At 42.3% G+C, this 18797-nt stretch overlaps 1 protein-coding gene across 4 annotated transcripts in view; it reads left to right on the forward strand.

Moving 5' to 3' along the window:
* The first annotated feature begins 743 nt into the window (after window positions 1-743).
* The window catches only part of nfixb (nuclear factor I/Xb), a 144973-nt gene continuing 126919 nt past the window's right edge, over window positions 744-18797 (forward strand). The window contains exon 1 of one of the 4 annotated variants that reach the window (XM_030057583.1): window positions 744-763. In XM_030057583.1, coding sequence (XP_029913443.1) covers window positions 761-763 — 3 coding nt within the window. In that variant the 5' untranslated portion in view covers window positions 744-760. Of the gene's footprint in view, window positions 764-12554; window positions 12637-18797 lie in introns of those variants that run through there. The other 3 variants (XM_030057584.1, XM_030057585.1, XM_030057592.1) reach the window with 3 other exon arrangements.

The raw sequence follows: 18797 nt of genomic DNA on the forward strand, positions 1-18797 counted from the left end.
CAATAGCTTTCAGTTTGTTTGTTGTTGTTTTTTTGTTTTTTTTTTACCATGTTGGGTGTACAATGGAAGCACTTCAGTAACCTGGCTCAGACATCTGAGCTTGGACCAAGGCCTCCTGGAATATGTATATCAACACAGAACACGGTGCATAGAAATTATTGCTTTCAACAGACATTTTGACTCATAAAAGTGTTACGACTATACATGCTGCAGGAGATATGGCTATATGACACGTGCAGGGCACTACAAACACATGGATCTATGCACACACACACACACACACATACGCGCGCACACACACACACAGGCAAATCTCGGTATTTGGTGCAGAGATGGTGGCTCAGTAAGTCTGCACATGGCAGCAGGAGCAGTTGGACGGGCGAAGCGGGAGGCACAGCTGCTTGGAGAGGGCTCCGTGGCATTTCTGTGTCTGTGTCCCTTCTCCCTCCACACACACACACACACACACACACACACACACTCAGACACACGCATACATACAGTATATACCCACACATACACACACTCACTCTAGCACTCACGCTGCAGAAGCATCCTGGTAACAGACAGCTCCTGATTGGTGACTCCATCCGTGTTTTTCCCTCATTGACAGTGTTTATTTATATATTTACCAGCAGTCCCAGGAAGAGGATTCTGGCGTGGGAGGCAGCGTGGCAGCGCAGGAATGGCGTGGGAGAGGCAGAGTGACCCAGGGCTCAGGTGGCAGCTGTGTTATGACTTCTCTGCCAGGTCATGGTGGATGGTAGGATGGATGCTCCCAGTCTCTCTCCCTCATTCTGTATCTATCAATCCGTCTATCTCTCTCCTTTTTTGCTCTCTTCTGCTCATCCTTTTTTTTTTTTTTTTATTACTATCCATCTTGTCAGTGGCTGTGCATTGAAGTATCCCTTTGCTGCAGAGTGTGACATACAGTGCATGGAGGTGTCCTGCACGTTGCATGTGTTTCCACACAGCACATCTGAAACAGCAGTGGTCATTGTGTTCAGTCAGTTCTGTGGTGAGTGTGCAAGGTGCTTGGTGGCTTCAGGCCAAGGGAAATGCCAACTCACAAAAAGAGGAGCAGTGGTGTGCTTATAGTGTGACATAGGCAGGTTCATAAGGCTTATATACACTTATGGTGATACATGCTGATGCCAAAATGATGGTGAATTTATTTGACATGTGAAGGAGTCATTTAAGTTATTGAAATGTATGCAAATTTGAATGAATTGTGGTGATAGGTAATGTGTTTATCATTCCACTTGGCAAATTTCTACTCCCTCTAATAGGACCAAGGCTACAGTACTTCCCCTAAGCTGCACTTGTTTTTTTTTTTTTTTTTTTTTGCCCCTAAATTCTAGCCACAAGATTATTTGGGTGAATTAATTAAAGATTGAATCCATCAAACATATCTAGGGCTTATCCCAAAGGATAACAGTTTTTAATTACACCCTAGTTTTACCCCGGGGAAAATGATTAAGATTTTTTATTAAGGCCATGCTTCACTTTCGAGGCAATGTAGATGGGCAATTTCTCCAACATCTATGGCCAACAATTTTTTTTTTTTTTTTTGTCTTGATAGTTTTGAACCTTGCAGCTTCACGGTGTTTTCCTCGTCATTTTGTCTCACTTGTCAGTCCCCATCTGTGCAGCAGGGACTATTGCCCACACTTCCCCAAAATGCTGTACCATGACCTTCAGATTCAGAGGTTTTTGGAGAGCAACATTACTTTTGACCTCACTGTACATATTTTTATTACATCATGGGCCTGCTAGATAAGATGATTAAGATGATTATCTCAAAAGGGTTTTAGCATGTCTTAGTCACACACAGATGGGTTCTCGGTTATGTACTGAGAACTTCCTAAGACTGTAGTTCAGTTTTCTACACACTGAGCACATAATTGCAGCAACCAACCGCTGTAATCCTGAGTGCTTCTGACCTTCAGCTTTTTTTTTTTTTCCACACAGACATCCACAGGTTGGATTAAATCAGAGAGCTAATTTATTCCAGATTTCACATATTGACAACATCAATCACAGCGCTCTCTCGGCAGCAGCCACTTTATTATCTCCCCTCATGTGGCGGTTGGTGTTGATCACAGAGGTGTCTTGAGGCCTGACACAGTTTGTAAACCCGAGGGTTCCTCCCAGTGCCAGCCTGCTGCGCTCGCTGCTATGTAGGGCAGGACGAGGCCCTCTGCCTGGGTGGGTGTGGAGGGGGAGGCGGAGGTGGGGGGGTGGAGGAGAGAGAGATGGGGGAGGGAGGGCGGTGGTACAGGAGGGATGCCAGCCAGCTCTGGGGCCCCATGCAGGGATGCAGGAGATGGAGACGGGGAAGGGGAGGGGGGCTGAGGGGTTGCAGGGTGTTACAGGGGGCACAGAGCGGGGCACAGGCTGGGCATCGCTCGCTTATGGCTGTCTAAGAAACATTCCCTCTGTCTGTGGACATTCATCTCTGAGAAGGGGTGTCATTTTTAGTGTGCGAGGATGTGATTTTTTTTTTTTTTTCATCATTATCATCAGGATTTTCATTTTCTAGATATTTCCAGACAATTGGTCATTTCTAATCCGACGTTACTTTTTCCCTGCTATTTTGCGCCTAATGATATCACTCCATAGGTTTTGATGCAAGGATGTAATAGAGGTACTTAAACTGAGTTTACCCAAAGCATCATCACTTAAATTCATTGTACACATCAGAAGTAGCTGATGTCAGAGTATTCAAATGTATAAAAATACAGGATCATTTAAGGGGAAAAAATTAATTAATTCTTTACTGAAAAAAGTTGATATTGGTGGATGTTTTCCTCTTGATGCTCATTGTCTGAAAGCCTTGTTTAGCCATCGTTTTATTGACATCACTGTACATAAGTAAATGCCGCCAGGAATTTTCACATCCTCTTATTCAGCAGTAAATTCAGGTGTTTGCCTTAAGTGTCTGGCAGTGCCTCTTCCTGTGATCTCTGTCCTTTTCCTAACCAAACTGTGCCCCCACATCCCCTCCCTCCTGTTGTCTGACCCTCTATCTATTTACAGGTTTTTGTCTCTTATGTACAAATGCCCCCTCCTGCCTGTCTATCTGTCTCACTCTCTCCCATGTTCTCCCAATCTGTCTCTCTCTCCGTCTCCAGACAGACCCTCCCACCGGCGCCCATTTCCCTCTGTCTGGCTCGTCCCCTTTCTTTTCACCCAGATGACCCTGCCACCGCCCCGTTCCTTCTGTCTGTCTGGCTCTCCTTTACCCAGATGCCCCGACCACTGCCCCTTGCTCACTGCCCTTATCTGTCTCCCTCTCCTTTTCTGTCTGTCTCTCTCCTTCCCTTTCTCTCCCCCTGTCCTCCCTCACCCTATCTTTGTGTCTTGTTTGCTCTCTGTCTCTCTCTCTCTCTCCCTCCCGGTTCCTCTCTTACTCTCCCACTGCACAGATGCCTGGCTTGGTTTGCAACAGCTGTCTCGCCATGTGCCACTACCAAGTGTTGCCTTCGACTGTAGGGCCGAGTGAAGGGGGGGGGGGAGGGAGGAGGAGGGAGGTTTGGGGCGGAGGGTGTGGGGTGGATTAGTCATGAATATTCATTTTCTCTTGGAACCACTCTACCAAACAGAGCCTGGCACCACAGAGGAGACTCCACCCATCGGGAAAAAAGGGTGAGTGAGGAGGAAGGGAAAGGGAGCAAGGGGAGGAAGATAAGGAGATTGCAGGGAGGAGTGAGGGGAGAGTATGGGAGATGTAGGCAGAGAGAGAGAGAGAGAGGGAGAGAGAGATAGGAAAAGAGGGGAGCGGGGAGGGAGGGGGAGACCAGACTGTATGGCAGGGATCCATAAAGCAAGGCTCTCCTCTCAGAGGTGTGAAAGAGCGAACACAGGAAACAGAGGGACGGAGCGAGGGATGGGGAGGAAGGGTGAGGGGGGGGAAAAAGGGGAGAGAGGGTAACACACAATATGTGGGAAGAAAGAAGCTGGAGATTTCAGGAGTGAGATAGGAGCATCGACGGCTTCCTTTGTGCTTTTGGGGCTCAGCTTAAATTCTGACGTTGTATTCGAAACATCTGCAAAAAAAAAAAAAAAGTTGTCTACATTGCCACTGGGAACCCAAGCGAACAATGGGTGTTGCCGATTATGATTCGCAGATATTTAGTCTGCAACTGTTTTAGCATTCAGGTTAACACATAGGCGGGGTAAAGCTCGCGGGCCTTGTTAACAGCAACCCAAAAGCTACATTTTAGGGTGCAGGTGTATTTAGTACAAATGGGATAAATACACTGAAGTGTGAGAAAAGAAGATATAATATGGACAGAAGTAAAAAGGGCAGATAATTCCTGCGAGCAGAGACACAAGGTTATAAGGAGATTCAGGATGAGCAAGCAATGGAAGGACGAAGAGCAAGATTAAGAAAGAGAGGGACAGAAGGAGGAAAGAGGGGTGCGGGGAGATAGCAGATAGAAGATAGACAGTTGGGGTGGGGGGGCAGCAGATCTGAGCGGACCGAGGCTCTAGTGGCTCTTCCTCTCTCTTTCATGGAGAGCCAGGAAAAGAGATTATACCAGCCCTGCTTTCTCCTATCGGGGAGGGTGGAGGGGAGTAGGGGGCGACCATGCTCTTGCTCTTGCAGAACCCTCTTCCTTTTACCCCATCTTCCCCCCCCCTCCCCCTTCACATGGACACCACTCCCTCTGGTACCGGCTGGACCCGAACCAGAGCAAATCACATCACTGAGATCCACTCTGCCACAGGGACGAGGGGCACATACACACATACAAGCGTGTGTGTGTGTGTGTGTGTGTGTGTGTGTGTGTATTCCAGCCGCTGCAGTGACAAATGGTGCAATTTGATATCGATTTTACACAGGAATGGGATTTTGGAAGTTATGAGCTTTTGTAATGGATCGCTATGAGAATCCCTTTGAAGGGTGCCGCTCTGTGTTTTTTAGGATGAGATCTGAGGGTGTATCCTGAGAGACACTCGACCCTGCCCAAGACAAAGCCTTCGTGTTACTTCGCGGGCACCTCTGAGACTTTGAAGGGAGAGAAACACAGAGACAGAGAGAGCGTTTTGTGGCATGGATGGCGCTGTTTGGAAATGTGTGTCATCCTCCGTTTGGTTTTTGCAATGAGCACCAGCAGCATCTCACCAAGCGGCACATGTTTGCTCATGTACACTCAGTACACTTGAATAAACACCTCTCTCACACTCACACCCACTTATCCCCCCCACCATCACACACACACACAGACAAACACACACACACACACAAAATACACGATTGGGTATATACAGTACTCTCAATTATACCCCCCTTACCACACACACACTCGCACACACACACACACATGCTAGCGAGTTAATCGGACCTATAAACCCTCCTTGCCTGTAGAAGATAAGCGGTGTGCTGGTAGCCCTGCCCTCCTGAGAGCAGCACTCCTCTAGCGGTGCCGTGTAGCTGCCTGATAAGGCAGGGGAGTGTGGGATACCCTGAGAGATCCAGGCAGGCACGCACACACACACACACACACACACACACAGACACACACACCACTTCTACATCAGCTAGCCAGATCCTCCGCAGAGCCAATCAGCAGTCACCAGGGCCTGAGGCTCCTCCAATCACCCCTCTCCATCAGGTGTTGTTAATCTCATCGCTCTGCCTGCAGGTGGATGAGTTCTCCACCTGTATTGGCTGCTCGAGCTGGCTGATTATGTGTGCTGCAGTGTGCGGTTTTGTGCGTGCTTGTGTTAGCCACCATTTCGCTATATGCTAATGTAATCAAATGTGGGGGAAAAGTGCACTCTGAGAAAGATTTATCAGAGTGCAAGTGCAGAGTTTCTCTTGTGCAGTTTTATATATACCTATATGTATATATCTATATTTATATTTATATCTATACATAGATAGATAGATAGATTGATACACACACAGATAGAGAAGGGAGGGAGGGTTATAGATCTATCTATCTATCTATCTATCTATCTATCTATCTATCTATCTATATCTATCTATCTATTTATAGATAGATAGATATAGATATATATACATACATACATACATACATATAATGTGTAAGATAAGATATATAAGATTTGGAACCTATGCACCAGGAAATGATTATGCCCCTGTCTCACCCGCTCTCACAGCACAGACATTTCCATCTATTTTTGCTGCCTGACAATAAAAAAGTACATCTGGTTTTCCTATATGGTGCAGTATAGCCTTGGGTAGCCAGCCACATGTTTTTGAACTCTGCACAAGAAGCGATAGCCCAGTAACCCTGCATAACCCAGTCTGAAAATGAAGGCCGTGTAACTGGGGAGACACCGAGGAAGTGACTGGTTCTCCTATATAGTTGAGACTTTAAAAAAATAAAAAAATAAATAAAAAATAAAGTGCCTTTCTTCTGCAGTCAGTAGACACTGGTTGACGTTTGAAGTCTAATCCTGCACACCACCGTTTTCCTACCTTGAATTACAAAGAGGAAAATACTCTTACTCATGGGTCTTTGCTAATTAAGAACTAATTCTAAACTGAAGTATAATTAAGCTATCAACCTGGATTTCAAAGAACCTCTCCTGGATTCAGTTACTTTTATAGATAAATCAAGCTGTGAGGTAGAAATATATGATGTGGCCTTCTTTTTAACATCAAAAGTCCTTTGAAAAGTTACTTTGCTGAGGGGATCTATAGAATGATCCGGAGCTTTAATGTTCTGAAAATCAGCTTCAGAAAGAGGGAGGGAGAAAATAAGCAGTAATCTATTAAATATTTTGCATGTGTGTGTGTGTGTGTGTGTGTGTGTGTGTGTGTGTGTGTGTGTGTGTGTGTCTAGCTCTTGTGTAAGACAGAAATTGTAACTATAACAATCACTCACTTAGTTGTGTAGACATATTTTCATAATTTTATTATTTCATTTTAGTATTTTATTACATTCAAATGGGGCAGTCCGTTACAGTGTTTAACTAAAATAAATGTTTGAGACATTAAAGGGATTTCTAGTGAGCCTAAACCCTATGCCTTTATGAAAAATCACTATAATAGTTCTATAATATTTCTATAGGACATCATAGTGTGTTTGTGGTACTTGATAGTGCTTTTATAATAACCTTAGGATACTTTATTGGATTTTACTCCCTATGGTATCATTATAATACTCCTGTAATAGTCTAGTCATACAGTAAATTACAACATATATATATAGTACTCAATAGTGAGTGTTTACTGACCTTATAGTGGCCACTTCCATTTGCATCTGGTAGCCTAGCCTTAAATGACTCATGTAATATTCCTATAGGGACTTACAGTATCTGATATTTATATTGAGTTAAAATGATGGTATTTTTTTCACCCTGTGTGGTATCATTATAATTCTTTGTAGCTTACAGAATAGGTCTGTGGTACTCAATACAGAATTTATAGTGATTTTATTATACTTTGTGGTATTTTTCCTATGGTATCACTATAATATTCCCAGAGTAGACTATTCCTATAGCAACTTACAATGTGAGTTTATAGTGACCTTATAGTACTTTATGGTATTTTGATTCTTTGTGGTATTATTATAGTCATCCTATAATTTTCCAATTGAGTTATAGTCCGTGAGCTGATGGTGACCTTATTGTAATTTAAGGTATTTTCCAATGACTGTGAGACTTGTAGTTTTGCTGCGATATGTGTATCCCTCTAAACTTGATTGCTGTTGTTTTTTAGGCAGGGCAGACCGGCAGAGGTAGCCTATACATGGCTCCAGTGTGTTTTTTAACCACCGTGGCACCTCTTGGAAGTTGGCACAGGTCAAATGTATCTTAACTCAAACCAAAAGAAATGCGAGAGAATGGCCGTGATTCGGGCCGGTTCCACTGGCCTTGCCAAGGTCAGCATTCCTCGACACTCCGTTGCCTAGTGGAACTTTTGTTTCTCAGTTTGTGTAAACCTCCAGGGAGAGACGGTATGGGACCAGGAGAGGAAAGTCTAAAGAAAGGACCGTGCAAATGAACGGGACTCGGAGTTTGTACAGAGAGGGGTTAGCGCGTCAGCTGCGCATTCAGCTCACAGGGCAAGGTGTGGGCAGTGGCCGCACCTCAGTCCAACACTGCTCTGTCTATTTTAATCGTTTTAATAGAGAGCAAAGAAACCTAAGGAAGCCATATATTTAAAACACAAATCGGGATCAATGATTTCTCAGTGGACATCTGGAGAATTTGGTGACCTACAGTTTATGGAATTGAACAATAATAACACCGTCAGTCATCACTCTAGCCAGAGCGCCTATTTACTCGACATAAGTGGGTTATGAGGTTTTGGAAAAATTTTTAGATGCCATACCTCAGGGCTCAGTGCAGTGAGGCCGCCGGGCTGCAGGCCGGCCTGCAGGCCACTCTTCGTGAGATCCACTGTCATAAAAAAAAGCAAACAAGGTACAGCCTCCTACCTTGTTTTCTGACAATGCAGGACCAAACTATTCTGTGTCCAAACAGTGTTATACTGTACATGCCTATTTGGCTGTTTCTCATAACATAAGTTCAAATACATTTATATTATTTTTGCATAAATGTATTCATTAATATTAGTAATTCCCAAAATGCCTACAGATTTTTCGAAAATCCATGATTGTGTTGAGTCCGTTTCATGCACTAAGTGGGCCTATAATAACTTAACTTATAACTTATATGAGCATGTGTGTTGAACGACAGAGCCAGCGCTTTTAAGGTCAAGCCCTTCAGGTCAAGTCAAAAATAAAATGAGCCAAGCGGAGTTAAGAGTATTTACACGTCTCTGCTTGGATTGTCTATTTTACTAAATGTTCCGCTTGCATTAAATTGCAAGCACTTGCCCTTTACAAGCATAGACTATTTTTTAACAGTAGCTTTCAGTCTCAAAAGACAATGCAGGTTAAGTTTTAAAGAAATGTTTTCAAATGTAAATTACATGATGAGCTAATAAAGGTGAAAAGCACCTCGTCAAATTCTGCTCACAGGTGAAGGTAAACGCAAAGCTCTCATGGAGGCCATTGCCCTGAAAAGGCCACACAGCACTTTACTGCACACAGCATGAACTGCACTGGCAGGGCACTGCCACTGCTTCTGACTACACTGCCAACATTTTAAAGGGTTTGGGCCTTTCATTTGTTGCATATGATTCATGCAACATATAAAATTCGCCATGTTTTTGTTACCTGTTTTACCAATAAATATTTCGGCTATTTGAAGTGTTAAATAACGAGGTAATTTATAAATTGCTTTATTTTCACTCTTGCATAATTAGGCTACTTTCCCTTCATTTGTTTTAATTTTAAGAGAAGCTGGGTTACAAATTAAAAAAAAAAAAGCATAGACCGATTATTTTCCGTCATTGTTTATCTATATTTCATGCTTTATTGTGTAAACGGTGATTAAATACAGCGACTAGGTGTTTGTTTGTAATTTCAATAAAGGTACAATCACCCTAAGAGCCGCAGGAATTAAATATTACAGGTACGATTACAGCCTATAATATCTTTAAACAGGTTGATTTAGTTAATTACATCTAAATGGGCGTCAGTTTGCATGAAACACGGATAAAGTTCACAGCACTGCGACACGAAACATGGTACCTGTTGAAAAGTCCAGGTCTGTAAATAGATATTATGTAGTCTCGTTTATTTATAACTAAACATAAGCAATGAAAAAAAAAATCAAAATGAAAAACGTATCGAAAACAGGTCTTTTTACTTGTAATATTTAGGATAGGCTATTTAAAATTGTATTATGGTCATATTTCTGAGGTATGTTTCATCTCATTTAACCTCATAGAGATCTAAAGGAGACAGCTTTACTTGAGAAATTTTCTCACCTCTGAAAAATCAGATATTGCACTTTTCACATTTGCTCAATTATAAATAGCATTTTGTTTCAAACGATGTCAGTTTTTTTTCAGTGGAATTGAATTTCGCTTCATTAAAGGTAGCTTACAGTCCTAATTTTTTTTTTTTTTTTTTTTTTAAAGTCTTATAATAGCTTAATAAATGGTGAGATACACTAGCTTGATATATAACCGACTCCCAGTCATTGTTAATTTGGCTACCATAACTACGTCTCAGCCATAAGGAATTTAATGGGGCTCATTTTGCGTTATTAATATAACCAACACTAGAATGAAATGACGAAGGTATTACAGTGAAAAATCCAAATAATCCAATTTGCTTCTCTTAAAAAAAGCTGTTATCTCTTTAAAAAACAATTTCGGGGTTGTAAACTTTTTATTTATCTGTTTATAAAGTAATAAAGTTAAATCAGTGGAGGCAAGCACGTTGGCAGGTGGAGTTCAGTTTGACAGCGCTCGTCATTTTGGCTGCGTGACGTCTGCATTTGCGCACTTCCGTAAAAAAACGATTCATTTCCCATAAAAGGTCAAAATGCTACTTGGTTATTTATTCCTGAATAATCTTTTGAAGGCGTGTCTGTTGAAATTCCATCTGAATTTCCGAGGCCAATTTGATATTTGTTGTGCCTAAATAATGTGTTCACAGTGGAGCCAAAAGTCATGCACCTGCTCTTTTTAATCTGTCTGCCCAAACTAATGGCTTTATTCCTGCAAAAATAAATAGACTGGATGCACCTGTATGGACAATGCTCCTCCTTTCAAAACAAAGAGGAGCTCATATCACCCAGTACACTGTTCTTATTCCACTGTCCAGATGATTATGATTTTGATCTCCACTACAAGACTGCAGTCCAAACTATTTAGCTCTCCTCAAAGTGGTGGCTGTGTGTGAAAATCTAGAAATAAGGGCAGCAAAATATGCAAAATATTGACAAGAAACCTTTAAAAAATGCATATCCTACGAGGCTGTGCAGACAGTTTGTATTCATGAATGTTGCAACTTATCACAGGTTATTATTTCTACCCCTCATGACGTAGATCTGTGCAATATTTTGCCTTGACAACTAATTTAACCCACAGGTCCAGCAGTGACTTGGTGGGCTCACCCATAAACTTTCTGTGTTTTCTTTCTTTCTAACTTTCTTTTCTTCCTTTATTACTTTTCTTTTATAAATTTGTAGAATGGGTTTTAGCCACCTTTTGCTGCTCAATTTAGAGTAAATAAATCTTTCGCAGATACATTAATGCATCATATTAAGTGAGTCTTTTTTTTTTTTTTTTAACTAATGGGAGTTACATGAAGGTAGGGACTTTTAAAGAATTAGAAAAAAAACTGAAAAATGTAACTGACTTTTGTTTATGTATTGGTGCTAGTTCACCTTTTGATAATCACTAACCGGGGTGATAATTTACTCCCCTTTTTATTCACCTCTATCCCCAGCATAGATCCAGGCTACCTCCGTGTGCTTAGGCTGGATATAAAGTTTGCGATATGACGTTCATAACTTCTTCTATCGTTGCTTATCCTACACAAAATATTTGGGTTTATGAATTTCTAGCACCACCGCCTCCCCCACAGCTCCCTAACCTCCGCTCCCTCCCTCCCTGTCATGCCGGCCCCGAGCTGCCCCTACACTGTTGCCGGTGAGAGCTACTAATCCCCTGCGTCCATGGTTTACTCTGAGCCCGTATTTAATTCCTCTAAACCCCCAGCTGCCGCCCTGGTTACTCACTGAACACGACAGACTGTGAACCGCTCTGGTTATTAATAATTCACCAACCCTCTGCTCCGCTTCTCCGGCCGCAGGACACTGCTGCTCCTCGCCGGTGCGTGCGTGCAACGCATGCACTCGCCATGTACGTTTACTTCTAGCGTTTGTTTACATGAATTCTGACAGCTGGGTGTTTCACACGGGCGGGAAATTCACCTTCTCGTTATTGGTGTGTAGTCTATAGACTGTTTTGGCTGGTACCAAGTCTCGCCGATAGTCTCACCAACTCTGATGTTTCTGACACTGCGACATCCGTGCTGCCACATGGTGGGTTTTCTCTCAAGCGCCGTTTTCTCCGCAACTTTCTCCGGACGCTGAGGAACAGGTGGAGGAGGACCGAGCGGGACCGACAGAGGGGAGGGGGGGACCCCAGTTTTTCCCGATAAGCAAAGCCGGAGCATGCACTGGGAGAAAACGCACGGAGTCGTCTCTTTTGCAGGAGCAACAGCTGATTTGGTGAGCGCGTAAGCAGAGACTACAGGCTACTTACTGTCGGTGCAAAGCCAGACTCCTGCTCTGTCATTCGGGCTCTGACGGTGACGGTGTCGGTGGCGTAGAGCTCGGCGACTCGGTGGACATTACTGTACCGGGACAGAGTGGAGAGAACCGTGCGCGCTGACAGGCGACCACACGCTCCCCAGCCTCGAAACCGACGGCTTTTCGCGGAAATATCACGAGCTGAAAGTGAACATAAACACCTTGCACAAAGAAGTCGGGAAGCGGACGGCTTGGATTATACGGCACTCTTCTCCCCTTGCCTTGACTGAGAACAATTGACTTAATTTAAAGAAAAAATGTTCACCGGGCAACAGGCCGTCCTGTATTAGGGCTCTTTTGCTTCCGGTATAAGGCCCAACAGAACAGAAGAAACCGAGCAGTTTTCTCTCCCCCACACACTCTCTCTCCCTCTCTCTTTTTTTTTTTTTTTTTTTTTTTTTTTTTTTTGGACGCCGAACTTTTTAGAGTGGAAAATGGGTCTTTGAGAGCGTTGGCACTTTTCCCCGCACCACAATGGTACGTGCTATGTAAACCAATAATTTGCTCATTTATGCAGGCAGCTTTGAGATTGATTGTACTTGTGTCATGGATATGATATATTACGCAGAGAGAATTTTAATGCAAATATCAAAAAGTTTTGAGTTTACCCACTCTTAGCCTAATTATAGTGTCATAGCGTTAACTTTTGTAATGTAATGGCAAGTGACTAAAGAGTGTGTCAGGTCTGTGTGATACCTATATGCTTGCTGTCATCAGTGAGGCTCATTATGGTTAGGCTATAATTAGGGCTTGCATGGCTCAGTTATGTTCTTTCTAATTAAGGTGAGTTTGCCTTGCCGTAGGCTGCACGTACAACTGAAAGATTGTTGTTCTCAGAGTGCCTCACATTAATAGTTAAATAATGTGGTGCCAAAATTTGCCTCCCACCTCCTGGGGCAAACCAGTGTCCAGTCGTCCCAATCCACCGCCTACTGCCTTCTGCCCGTGTATTCATAAAGAGAACATGACTTTTCTCTTTGCGAAGGTCTTTGATATGGGCCTGTCTGTATCCCTATTTATAACTGCGCGTATCGAATGCACTGACTTAGAACCGCGAGCAGCTCAACAAAAGGCACCATGTAGTATTGTAGTTTAGTATTGATATGATAGGAGCTTTTAGAGCCCGAGTGCTACCTACAGGAAAAGTTTACAGAGTTAGCAATCCGTGGAAACTTGGCAAAAAGAGGATGGAACTTGTTTGCGCCAACAATCAATTATGTGCTCTGTTTGATTTGTGCGTAATTGCGCACGGTGGTTTTGACCTATTCCTACATTACCGCGCCTTACGCAGGTGATTGATTTGTCTAATTCTGTCGTATTCTATGACATCATTCAGCGGAAGTTTTGATGTTTGATTTAGACTTTTAGTTTTAGCATATTACTCATTTGTTTCACCTTTATTTTGTGTCGACTGAATTTCAAATGTATATTTACTTTCATAAACAAATGCAATATTTTTCTGTCCCATTTTACTCAGCTCATTTTATCAGGGCTTGATGTAATTTAAGCAGGTACACATTGAGGCAGTAGTTGTATCTCAAAATTGGTCACTGAAAGGAAAAGTGTGTCTTAGCTAATTATAACATCTAGCTGTTACATCCTTGACCTTTAGATGATTTTTTTTTTTTTTTTTTTTTTTTGGCATGAGATGAGTCAAGTCAGGCAGTAGTTAGGGGAACCTCCCACGTACAACCTTGAAGCTGCTTATAGATACCAGTAAGGGATCCTATTTGCACATGAATATGGAAGATTATTAGTATGAATAATTATTTGTTTACTAGCATCCTAGCTGACATGGCAGCTGCCCAAGAAGCTCATCAGTAAAAATGATACAGAATTCAGGACAGGCCTCACATGGGATTATCGTAATTTGTTATTCCCCTACTTAGCAACTCACCTCTTTTTTTTTTTCCTAAGGAAAGGCTAGAGTGGGAATTCATGCCGAGCATTTCAGTAACATGTTGGGTCAGTCAGTATGCAGCGCAGGCAGCTGTCAATCAGTGTCAGCGTTCAGTTAGCTTCCCATGAGCCTGATACTCCATCTATAACATAAATAAACCCTTAAACACTGCTTTCCTTTGAAGATGGTACACATGTATGGTACCACAGGTTATTTATTTTCCTAAGCAGGCTGAGAACAAATAGGAAATGAAACCTCTTGCCCTGTGATCTGTTATCCCAAAAGTATGAACATGACACATATTACAACCTGGATCACAGTTCAGAAATATATTATACTTTCCCTTTTAGACTAAGTAGTGTCAGCTCCATTCTACATGTATAAGATGCATAATGCATAAATATATTGCAAGCCTCAACTCTTCCACTGGCTCCTCCAAGTTCAGCGTGTGTTTGATTTACATTAGGAGGCTGAGAAGTAAATACAGTAATCATGCAGTGTTGTGCAAATTGTTGGGGTAATTGTATCCCACACTGTTTTTGTGTGTGTGTGTGTGTGTGTGTGTGTGTTTGTGTGCAGCCTGCCACATGATGATCAAACAAGCGGTTTTCCAGCCTTGTGTGATCTCTCAGCTCTTGGCTGTTGCTGCCAGTGATGTCATCCCTCACTGTATACAGAATATTATACTATTATGTTTGTCCTGACCTTGACATTTTCCTGGAAAAATAAATAAGGATTCAAGTAGGCTGTGATAGCCTCATCTGTGGCGCGTAAGCATTCACCCTAGTTTAAAGATGGAAAGTTTGATATATGGTCAGCAGCATAAATATTAGAATAACAAGCTTGGATTTGGTTGGTCAACGTTGGCCGGGGTTTGAGCTGTTGTAACTGTTTAAGCATGGTTTAACGTAGATGCGAGCAGGGACTCTTTACAACGTCTGTTCTTTTGACTTGGACTGGTCGTAGTTTCCTCATAGTTAAAGAGCCAGTGGCCTTGAGATGTTTTCATACAGTATGTAACTTTCTCAAAGCTACGCAACTCGTAGAGGCACAAAAACAAAGCTTCATTTTGTGTAGGTTTACGACCGACGTGTTTATCAGAAATTGGGTGAAACAGGGCTTTATTTTATTTCTTTTTATATGGAGACAGGATGAAGAGAAATGCGTGCATGAACTCACTCTAGGAGGGCACTTTGTTGCAGGTCAAAGACACAGGGCTTCAAGTCTCCTTTGTACCCATCTGTCTCATAACCCCTCTACCCCGCACCTACACACACACACACACACACACACACACACACACACACACACACATAACAGGCACGTTATTTGGTCATTTACTATAGCCCCAAATCTTAAAATTCTGCTTTCTTGTACAGATTAGTAAGAAAAATACCAATGAAGTGAGATAATTTAACTTGTTTCCAATGCGGTTTGAGGTTTCTTGTTTAACAAGTGACAGTATATTGAAATAAAACAGATCACTCTGCCGGCATTCAGGAAAATGTCACTGGATTCAATGAACTTCTTAAAACAACTTGATTTGCATTGGGAACGTCACAGCCCATCGGCAGATTTTTATTCACTTGTGTTAAGAAAAATAAGATTCAGAGGCAGAAGGCGTCATTAAGATGGATATATATATTTTTTTTTATTCTTGCAGTGCAGCTGATGTCATCCACAGCACGGGCTTTTTCACAGCAAGTCTTACTTTTCCCCATCAAGCTCAATCTGATCACATAGTACACAGCTCAGAAGTCTTCCATCTGATTTATAACACTGCCTCAATTACTTTATCCAGACTTAACCCTCATATTAATTGGTTTCACGAGACACCACAGACTGCACACCAGCTGTGTAACTGACTCATTTTAATCTACTTAATTTGGTAAGGTGTCGGTATCTTCTGCCTTCCTAGTTTAATTTGGAAGAAAAAAAATCACAACAATACATGTATTTTCTCTCTTCACTCTCCTCTTTAGGGCCTTAATGAGGAATTAGAGCCAATAGCATTATTCATTAAACTGAGCTTGCCGGCTATTTATCACTGTAACAATATTAGCATATTTGTTTAATTTTTCAACACTTTTTTTTCCAGCATTCGCAACCAGGTTTAGCAATTTTAATAATCTGGCATCGAATGCCTCATACCAAATTGAATGCCGGAAAAGAACCAGTGGCAAGCCCCAGAAACAGCCTGAAAATCCCATATAAACACATACACACATGCACAACACACACACAATCCTCTAATTACCACCCCCCACCCTCCCCATGTCTCTTATTCCTCACCTCCTGAGATGCAGGTGTAAAATATCACATTTTTCCAGCATTTCTCCCTGAGGTGGCGCTGGCTTGGACTCACACGACGTAAATTTCCCCCTTTCATATTCCCCCCCACACATTTTTTTCTACAAACAACTTCCCCCTCCCTTCCCTCCCTCTTCTTTGATGTGCTTGCCACATCTGCACAGGTTTGTTAGCTCGTTACCAGGTGAAGAATGAGGATACAATTAAGATCAATGAAGTGGGACTTGGTAGGATGTCAGTCGTGCTCCACGGCAGAGGAGGAGGAGGAAGCTGCGGCGCTCTGGAAAACTGTTGCGCTCCTGTACGCGGATCCTGGAAGTGATTAGGATCCTGCAGCAGAGCGGCGAGCTGCGGTGGTCAGAAGGTCGTGCGGTCTTCATCGCTGGTTGTGAGAGCAGCGCTGATGGCTTGTTGTACATCCTGAAATATAGCTATGGAAATCCAGGTGGTTTTGTTAATGTGTGTCTATGAGAGACAGAGGGGGAGGGGGTATGTATATGTGCTCTGATTAATCCATTTCCATGAAAGACTGCCAACTTGGGCATCCCCCTTCAGATCTGACATACTGTCTAAGAATAAGTGGCTATGAGTGAGAATTCAGCAGTCAGAGTGCAGCTGAGGTAGAAATACAGATTCCGATTGAGATCCACAAAGCTTTATTGTCCCATAATAGGAAATTAAATTGGCCTCTGTGCTGCTTAAGAGTACATCATTGAATCAGCATAATGAAGAACACATGCAATGCCACACGCAAAAAGGAATAAGGAGTTGCCACCAGATATTGAACAAGAATACATGAATACATGTTCCCTTGAATCTATTACGCCGCACTCACTCGGAGACGATGTAATTTCACGTCCGCGATTCCACTTTGTGATTACGCGGACTATAAAGACATCAGTCTCCATCAATTAGATCTGACAAAGATGTGAGTGTTGTATTACAGTCCATCTGGGTCACCAAAAAAGTCAACATGCCAAACATCAAATGATTTTTAGAGCTTTTAAAGTGTTAATTAAGCGAGGCCCTGCATGCGACTATTTTTGCTCAAGGCTGACCATATGGATTGGGCATATGCTGCATATATATAGAAAAAGGCATATATAATTGATACCATGCTCCATAAAAACTTACAGAGAGGGGAAAAGGGGCCAGTGCTACAGGGAGCTACATCAAACAATCAGCACCGCCTCAAACAAGCAATGCCTCTTTCTGAGTGTGTGTGTGTGTGTGTGTGTGTGTGTGTGTGTGTGTGTGTGAGAGAGAGTGAGGCTTCATTTGTCAATTAATGCTTCTATATACTTCTAATTTATCCAGTGTTAACTCCAGCATGATTTGAGTTTTTGCTCCTTTTTTTTTTTTTTTTTTTTTTTTTTTTAAATTTCCCATCCCTTTAGTGTTAATTGTCACTGTTTTTGTCATGCACGTGCCACAAATGAAGACATTTTAAATTGGTTTTTACAAACCTCTCGGGCTCATTCACTCCCGTTCAATTACAAATGGCATAGAAAACAACCCCCGAGACTTCTGATTTGGTCAGTCAAGGTAATCCATCATTGTGAATGAGAAGCCAGGCTATAAACTTTGGCGCGTAGAAAGAAGTTCCAGTCGCTGTCTCACAGTTAATGTCCATGTTTGGAAACACCAGGAGAATCAAGACGAGTCAGGAGACAGCGTCTTACTTTTGCTTTCTGCTTTCGCTGATTTCTGTGTTTTTTCTCCTCCAAAATAAAACTTTTAACCACTTCCTAACATTCTGGGATCCACCTTTGTCAATCACAGCCCCTTTCAAGCCAGCAGACAAACCAAAGCAAGCAAACACGTCTGGCAACTATTGACCAAATCATGAAACACATAATAAAGATTTATTTTACACAATTACGGTTTATATTGGTGCTTTCTTCCTTACTGTGAGTAACTCGGAATGCTGATAGCATTTATTCAGAGTATTTAATTGACGACTAGGACGAAGGAGAAACAGCGCATATCTTTTAGTAGAATAAAAGCACTGGAAAGCGATCTCCAGTGATGTAAATCAGTAAAGGAATGCATAAACATAAGCCAAAAAAAATCACACTGGAGTTGTCCTTTAAGTTACCCCCTTTTGAGCCCGAGCAATAAGCCAATCGTGTTTGCCATGCGAATCATATTTCACATCAGATATGAACTAAAATCTGACAGAGAGAGCCAATCAGGCCAACCAGGATCCTTCAGTCTAGTGATACCCTGTGATTATCAACAAGGCAAAATATATCCTTCAGTTGGACGGGGCAGTTTAAGAGCTTAACAGAAAGCCCAGGGAGCTTGACAAGGGCACCATTTAGTGGGACAAATGGTTTCAAATGGTTTTCCTCCAGTGTTTCCCCACATATTAATGATGACAGGCCAGAACTTGGATGCTGAGGCTGAATGCCATGAATAGTGTTTT

The sequence above is a fragment of the Myripristis murdjan genome, chromosome 8 (assembly GCF_902150065.1).
Source record: "Myripristis murdjan chromosome 8, fMyrMur1.1, whole genome shotgun sequence".
In the NCBI taxonomy this organism is placed as follows: domain Eukaryota; kingdom Metazoa; phylum Chordata; class Actinopteri; order Holocentriformes; family Holocentridae; genus Myripristis; species Myripristis murdjan.